The 8777-nt window shown below is 44.5% G+C and overlaps 1 protein-coding gene across 2 annotated transcripts in view; it reads left to right on the top strand.

Annotated features, from left to right (window-relative positions):
• Positions 1 to 7037, top strand: part of ADCY8 (adenylate cyclase 8) — a 124394-nt gene extending 117357 nt beyond the window's left edge. For both annotated transcript variants that reach the window (XM_081918668.1, XM_081918669.1), the window contains 3 exons: positions 3396 to 3488; positions 4461 to 4575; positions 6451 to 7037. In XM_081918668.1, the coding sequence (XP_081774794.1) occupies positions 3396 to 3488; positions 4461 to 4575; positions 6451 to 6938 (696 nt within the window). In that variant the 3' untranslated portion in view covers positions 6939 to 7037. The remainder of the gene's footprint in view (positions 1 to 3395; positions 3489 to 4460; positions 4576 to 6450) is intronic.
• The last annotated feature ends 1740 nt before the right edge of the window (positions 7038 to 8777 follow it).

An 8777-nucleotide genomic window follows, 5' to 3' on the forward strand; every position in this document is an offset into this window, starting at 1 on the left:
ACCGCCAATACCCAAACAGTTGCGACGATTTGCTATGAGGTAGGCGAAAACCAAGTGGCTAGTGCCAATTTACCAAGTGGAAAAATTCCTACCAGGCCCCTCAACAGCAACCAACCAAGGTTGGTTAGCAAGGTTGGTTAGCAAGGTCAAGGAACGAAAAACCTTATAGGGTGGGAGGTGGGAAAAGCAGGAACAGCTGGCCGGCGGCAAAGAGGGAGATTCCCGGTCGCATCCTGCCTTTATAGGGCAGGCCACGCCCCTGAGCCAGCCGATTGGCTGACCGGGGGTGACGCGGCCGGGAATCTCCCCAATCGCATGGGGGCTGGCCTCCACCCACCACGTGCATGGAGGGGCCATGAAGCCCGCAACCCCACCTCCTCCTTAGGGCAGAAGTTGCTTTCTTAAGAATCAAACAGTGTGATTGCTCTCCCTCCCTTTCTTCGCACCCTCTCTCTCAAACTCGCACACAGTCACAGTTTTGCTCTCATTTATCTGTTGAGCTTATCCCATCTAATCTTAATTGCTCCATTTCCTCCTCTCTCCCGCAGTGCAGGTAATACCAATATCGATATTGTCATGAAATGCTTTAAGTTTTTCCCTCATTACAGGGATCATTTCTCACTCCTTTCGATCCTGCAAAGATTTGTGTGCAGGGAGTGTGAAATCAAACTGCTTCACACGGCATCTATTATCCTGGTGCAAAATGCAGATTACGGTCTTTGCAACATTTATTATTATTATTATTATTATTATTATTATTATTATTATTATTATTATTATTATTAATGACGGGGGGGAATTAAGCCTCATTTGCAGGGCATGTCAAGTTTCCAAGCAGTCTGTAGATTTGTGCCGTTCTGTAAAGCACACTTTAAGAAGCCCAGGTCCTGTATTCTGGGCATGGCTGCAGTGACCTTGAGCGTAGACAGGACTGCAGTGTCATGCCAACAGAAGATTTTGAAGCACAGTTTGGATTTACAGAGTGTGTGGCAAACAGCGTGCTATCTAGTCATCAATTGCTGTTGGGTGCAGAGATGACAAACTGATCGAGAGAGTCATAAAAATGCAATCTTTCACTTCATGCAAAATCAGAGTGTTGTGTTGCGTTTTTCCCAAACATGGGAGGTGGCATCTGAGAAGCTTGAATCCCTACAGAACTCAAGCCAGAAACCCCTCTGCTATCATAGGGACATAAAGTGAAAGCCTTTGCTGATGACTTGGTATTAACAATAGAAGAACCATTAATTAGTGCCAAGGAAGTATTAGAAGAGATAGAACAATTCGGACATGTAGCAGGTTTTAATTGAACAAAAAGAAAACTAAAATGATAGTTAAAATATGAAACAGGACTTAGGAAATGATATATAATGATATGAAAAATATGTTGAAATATACATTTGTCAAGAAACCAGAAGCATTTTTACTTGGCAATGTAGGTGATAGGATTAATAGACAGGATTGTAAGTTGTTTTTATATGTAATGACGGTAGCAAGAATATTATTGACACAAAAATGGAAGCAAGAAGAATTACCGACGAAAGGAGAATGGAGGATGAAATTGATGGACTATGCAGAATCAACTGGAAGGATTCAAAACCTGCAGGATCAGAGATTCTTAGAAGATTGGAGTAAATATCCGAACTATTTGGAAAGTAATTGTACTGAACAGATTACGCTAGTAGGACTGCAAGAAGTTTTGTAAGGAGGATTATTCGAAATATTGCAGGGAAGACTATGAGGAGAATTATTAGTCACCGGTAATGACAATTAAGAGTAATGGTGAAATTAAGAAATGCAGAATAAGTGATAAAGAACAAAAATCATCAGAGGCGTTGATGGAAGCCTAAAACATTGTATAAGATGAAAAGTTATGTTATATGACTGTTGGAAATTATATGTCAAAAAAACCAATAAAATGTATAGAAACCCTTCTGCTAGCACAACTGGTTGCTGGGAGAGGATTTCCATTACAGTGGGGAAAGGAATATTTGGGGGCTGGCAGTGACTGCAACCTGGTGTGGCTCATGTCAGGAAACAGTCGCTAGGGTAAGCTGGTTTGTGCAAAAACAGGGGGCGGGGTATAAGTATTTTTTATTAGGAATTTTGACATAACAATTCATCAAAGATACATCATCCTCATTTCCCCCCCCCATTTTCCCCCTCCCCTAAAAAGAAGAACCCCCCCTTCCACCCCACCCCACCCAGACTTCCCTCAGCTCCTCTCTCTGGTTTCTCAGCACATATTATTCTCTGCATGTTATAACGTTGTAAAGATCCTCAATTTGTCTATCGGTATATTACCAATAAAGAGTTTGTGAATGTTTATTCAATACCTGCCAAGGAGTCCAGTTCATTTAGTTGTTTCTTTAAGTTCTTTAAGTACTTCATAAAATGTTCCCATTCTTCTTTAAAGTCGCAGTTTATGTGTCAGTTTTGCCAATTCCGCGTAATCCATCAGTTTTTCTTGCCACAGTTCTTTAGTCAGGATTTCCTCATTCTTCCATCCTTGTGCTATTAAGACGCTTGCCGCTGTTGTTGCGTACATGAAAATGTTTTTTAATTTCCTTGGCAGGTCTTTTCCTACAATCCCTAACAAGAAAGCATTGGAACATTTTCTTCAACTCATGATATATCATTTCCCATTTTATTTTAATTTTACTACAATCCCACCACGTATGATAAAAAGTCCCTTCTTTTACCTTACATTTCCAACACAGATTTGAACCTGTTTTATACATTCTTCCTAACTGCACTGGTGTCATATACCATCTATACATCATTTCCATATAGTTTTCTTTCAACAAAGAACAATCTGTGAATTTTAAATCAATTTCCCGTAACCTTTCCCAATCTTCCAACATGATGTTATGGCCTAAACAGGGTTTTTTGGGTCATTTTGTTTTATTTGTGTTAATATGCTTGGGTTGCATGCTGCCAATTCCATGGCTCGGTGCCCAGAGAACTCTGGTTATGGGGTCAGGATACGAATGTTCTGTGTAAATAGCAGAGAGTTCCAACCTCCTCAGTCTACCAGGGAAGGAAGGCCAGTTCGGCTTCTCCGGTAGTGCAGGTGTGTGGAAATGCACAAATATTAACACAAAAATGCCAACATCTTCATTCTGTCCCATCCACAACTGCATAAATGCATATTCAGATAATCACATACTGGTGCAAACCTATTGAGTTGCAGCATATTATTCCATCCATCGAATGAAACATTCTTAAATGTTTCCTATCAGTTATGCTTTTTTTAAAAAAAAAAACCACAGGTCATTAGCCTCCTGCAAAGTGCTACTGAATTGACACCTTCCAACTGATGAAAAATAAAAATAAAATACCGTTTGGGAGCTGTGCATCCAATAAAACGTGATTCAATGAACTCTCTTCTTTGTTAGTTGCTAGGTGAAGAAAGGTTTCAAGATATTGAAAAAATCAAAACCATTGGCAGCACCTACATGGCCGTGTCCGGGTTATCACCTGAAAAGCAGGTAAGGAGTTTTCTGTTGCCTAACAAAGAGAGCTTGTATTTTCTAATGCACTTGTCATAGTCTAAAGTACAGGGCATTGGAGTCGCTTTTAAATATATTCAGTTTGGCATTTCCTGGAACAAAACAGACATTTGTTCTCACCTGTCATGGCCTTTATGTTGGTTGAACAATATTGGTGTGTGTATGTGTGCAAATACACACACACACACAAACTGCATTAAAAATAAATTTTAAAAACTCCTCCCACAAATTACATGTAAAAGGCTTTAGAATGTTAATCAGCCAGAGGCCTGGTGATATAAAAACCTTTTCTCTGGGTGTTTATTTGCAATTAAGTGGCAAACAAATTCTGTTAAATAAAACAAATAAAAAAATAAAATTAATTTCTAGTGGGACAGGGAGCAAGATCCCGATTGTATGAAATGTGAGTGGAGGGCAGCTGACCTATGCCTAATAATAATAATAATAATAATAATAATAATAATAATAATTTATTATGTATACCCCACTCATCTGGCCAGGCCTCCCAGCCACTCTGGGCAGCTCCCAACAGAATATTAAAAACACGATAAAACTTCAAACATTTAAAACTCCCCTAAATAGGGCTGCCTTCAGATGTCTTCTGAAAGTCAGATAGTTGTTTATTTCCTTGACATCTGATGGGAGGACGTTCTACAGGGCAGGTGCCACTACTGAGAAGGCCCTCTGCCTGGTTCCCTGTAACCTCACTTCTCGCAGGGAGGGAACCTCCAGAAGGCCCTTGGCGCTGGACCTCAGTGTCCGGGCTGAACAATGGGGGTGGAGACGCTCCTTCAGATATACAGGACCGAGGCCGTTTAGGGCTTTAAAGCTCAGCACCAACACTTTAAATTGTGCTTGGAAATGTACTGGGAGCCAATGCAGGTCATCTCAGGACTGGTGTTATATGCCTGACTTGTGCAATGGATTTTCTTCTTTTCATTCCCTCCCCAGCAATGCGAAGATAAATGGGGGCACTTATGTGCCCTAGCGGATTTCTCCATAGCGCTGAACGAAAGCATCCAAGAGATCAACAAGCATTCGTTCAACAATTTTGAACTCCGCATTGGTACGTATGGGCTGAGCCCTTTAGCATTAGTCACCCGAATGTAGAGTTTCAGGTGCATCTACCGCTCCCAGGTGAGTAGGCTTCACATCAGTAGAAAAGGTACCACTGCACGGGCTTCTCTTTGAAGGCTTGAGGCTGTTTCTTCCCTGGAGGAAATGAGAAAGCCTTTGCGAGCATCTCTACACTGAAGCCATGTGCAATATAATCCTGGGAGCTGGGAGCTGCCATCCATTTGTCTCAGGTACATTGCAGGAGTGCACCTTTGGGTGTGAAGTCAAACTGTTGGAAGGCTGCAGCACCTGGGGACAGGTGGTATAAATGCACTATGGCATTACTTCCCTCTGCATCCCTCCCAGCGGTCATTCCTCCTCTGGTCATGGCTGTGGATGCACAACTTGTCTGTTTCTAGACAGTGTGGTCATCTGCAAGGGATTCCCACATAGTGTGTTGATGTTGCCATGTCATGTTTGCTGACATCTCTGTAGCACAGAGTTAGTCTGTCAACGGGCCTAGTGCCTAAAGCCAGGTAGAGGTAAAGGTAAATGACCCCTGGACTCCAGTCAAAGGTGACTAGAAGAAGAAGAAGAAGAAAAGTTTGGATTTGATATCCCGCCTTTCACTCCCCTTCAGGAGTCTCAAAGTGGCTAACATTCTCCCTTCCCTTCCTCCCCCACAACAAACACTCTGTGAGGTGAGTGGGGCTGAGAGACTTCAAAGAAGTGTGACTGGCCCAAGGTCACCCAGCAGCTGCTTGTGGAGGAGTGGAGACGCGAACCCGGTTCCCCAGACTATGGGGTGTGGTGCTCATCTTGATTTTCAGGCCAAGGGAGATGTCATTTGTCCATATACAGTACTACCTCGGGTTACAGACGCTTCAGGTTACAGACTCCACTAACCCAGAAATAGTACCTGAGGTTAAGAACTTTACCTCGGGATGAGAACAGAAATCATGTGGCGGCAGCGAGATGCCCCATTAGCAGGTTAAGAACAGTTTCAGGTTAACAACGGACCTCCAGAATGAATTAACTTCTTAAGCTTTCTAGGTCGTGTGGCCAGCATGGCTAAACCGCTACTGCCGCAACCAGATGAGTGCCAGTGCGCATGGTTTGGAAACCAAAGCATGGCTTCTAATTGGCTGCAGGAAGCTTCTGCAGCCAATCGGAAGCTGCAGAAGCCCCGTCAGACATTCGGGTTCCAAAGAATGTTTGCAAACTGAAACAGTCACCTTGTGGCATTCGGGAGCCAAAACTTCCGACTCGCAAGGCGTTTGGGATCCAAGATATAACTGTATTATGAGGCAGTTCTGCAGGCAGAAGTAGTTGAGCAAGCATGGATGGGTTAAGTCTATCCTGCAAGTAAGCAAGGTTGACCTTTGAAGGGGAATGTGATCACTGGGGTGAAAAATTTATTTATTTATTTATTTATTCATTCCCCGCCCATTTGGCTGGGCTTCCCCAGCCACTCTGGGTGACTTCCAACAAAATATTAAAATACAGTAATGCATCAAACATTAAAAGCTTCCCTAAACAAGGCTGCTTTCAGATGTCTTCTAAAAGTCTGGTAGTAGTTGTTCTCTTTGACATCTGATGGGAGGGCATTCCACAGGGTGGGTGCCACCACCAAGAAGGCCCTCTGCCTGGTTCCCTGTAACTTGGCTTCTCACAGTGAGGGAACCACCAGAAGGCCCTCAGTGCTGGACCTCAGTGTCCAGGCAGAACGATGGGGGTGGAGACGCTCCTTCAGATATACTGACCCCAGTATATCTGGTACCCCAGCCATGTTAGATCCAAAAACAGTCATTCTTTTTTGTTTGTGCTGCAGCAGACTAGCATGACTATTCTTCTAGCCTGATCTTTTCTCTTTTCCCCTTCCTAGGGATCAGCCATGGATCTGTCGTCGCGGGCGTCATTGGTGCTAAGAAACCCCAGTACGACATCTGGGGCAAAACAGTCAACTTAGCAAGCCGAATGGACAGCACCGGCATTAGCGGCCGAATGCAGGTGCCCGAGGAAACATATCTCATCCTCAAAGACCGGGGGTTTGCCTTCGACTACCGGGGGGAGATCTACGTCAAGGGCATCAGCGAACAAGAAGGGAAGATCAAGACCTATTTTCTTCTGGGAAGAGTACAGCCAAACCCTTTGATCTTGCAACCGAGAAAACTGACGGGGCAGTATTCCTTGGCGGCTGTCGTGTTGGGGCTGGTGCAGTCCCTCAACAGGCAGAAGCAGAAGCAGATCTTGAACGAGAACAACAATTCCGGGATCATCAAAGGACACTACAACCGGAGGACTTTGCTCACTTCCGGAGGATCAGAATCCGTGGCCCAAGCGGAGGGGGCCGACAAGACTGAACTGCCATAAGCCTGCATTTTTTCTTCGTCGTCCTCTTCATTTTTTAATTTCTTTTTCTATATGAAAAAAATAAATATATAAATAAAAATATGGTTTAATTTTTTTTAAGATCGGGGCTGCTTTGTTTGCTTATTTTTAGACACAAGCATGCACAGAGAAGCACTCAAACCTTCCTGAAATATACTCAGAGTCGAGAGTGGATTTCATGCTCTTTATTCAGCTCATAGTGGCGAGGAGGAATGGAAGTTCCCCCAAAATGTCTGCTTTATATACATTATTTACACAATGGGCCCCACGTGATTGGCTAATTCCAGGATTCTCCTGTAGACCAATCAGGTTGAGGATTCACTTCCACCTGGAGCTGGATTGGGTGGCTCCAGTGGACCAATCAGGCTGCTGCATTCTGGATCCTATTGTTCTAGGACCAATCAGGCTGCTGCATTCTGAATCCTATTGTTCTAGGACCAATCAGACTGCTGCATTTTGGATCCTATTCAACTCAGTACATAACACTTCCACTCTCCTTCAGCATGTTGTTCACGTGCAAAGATGAGGCAGGTGAAACCAGCTACAAGGTGGCAATGTTCTACCTTGCACTGTTGGAGGCAGGGTGCCTCTGAAGGCCAGTTGCCGGGAAACACAGGTGAGGAGAGCGCTCTTGTGGTCAAGTCCTTCTCTGAGGTTCCCCTATAGACATCTGGTCAGCCGCTGTGAGAACAGGATGCTGAACTAGATAAGTGACTAGTCTGATCCAGTGGGACTCTTTTATGTTCTTGGGCTGCTTACCAAGAAAGGCAAGTTGGTAGGAGGTAAGCCGACAGGAACAGATCAGCAATAAATCACACTGAGGGAAGTTAGCTCTTTATTAGAGAAATATAATCGGCTCAAGAGTGCCAAGCCCAATGAGCACAGCAACTCTCCTCAGTAGGTCTTGCCCCTATGTTGTGGAGACTGAAGGTCCCCACCTTCTCACAACTGCCTAAATCTCTTTCTCCCCCAGGTCCTTTCGAAGCAAGCTGAGACTACACCAGCCTTTGCTCTTCCTTCTTCATGCCTCTCTTGGTTCTGGGAGACCAGAGAGGAGAGCTTGTCATGTCAGGAGGAGAAGACACCTTGGATTGAGCTTGACTCCTCTCTGCCTCTTGGCCTCCCTTCTCTCCAGCTTCTGCTTCTGCCACAGATTCTCTCTGTTCACTAAACCCTGTCACTGCTTCAGCTTCCTCCCAGGCTTCTTTCTCCCTCTGACCAATCATCATCATCCCACCACCATTCCCTGGGCTCTGAGCCTTCTTCCCTTTGGGACTCCCCAGCTGGTACCTCCCACCGTTCTTCTGCGTCCAGCCAGTCCATGGCATCAGCAACATGCAAGTGCACCAGCAGAGTTCCTTTGCCCTGTGCTGACCTCCCCACCACTTTGTCCTTCCTTCTCCAGCTAAGCATCTATGACTCCGCAGCCAGGAGGTCAAGGAAGCGTCATCAGCCTGCCCTGCCAGCCACTACTGCAGCTTCTTGTATTCCAGTGCTCCTTAGCGGGGTGTAGGGACATGGGTGGTGCTGTGGTCTAAATCACTGAGCCTCTTGGGCTTGCCGATCAGAAGGTCGGCGGTTTGAATCGCCACAACGGGGTGAGCTCCCGTTGCTTTGTCCCAGCTCCTGCCAACCTAGCAGTTTGAAACCCTGCCAGTGCTATTAGATAAATAGGTACCATCATTATCATCCTTTTTTATTTGTATGCCGCCTTTCCACAGTTAAAACAATGCTCAAGGCAGCTTGCAATATGAAAATATTTACATGATGACAAACATAGCAAAGTAGTCAAAAATAAGTAAAACACATTAAAAACTACAT

Source organism: Podarcis melisellensis, assembly GCF_964234715.1.
Source record: "Podarcis melisellensis genome assembly, chromosome: 7".
NCBI lineage: Eukaryota > Metazoa > Chordata > Lepidosauria > Squamata > Lacertidae > Podarcis > Podarcis melisellensis.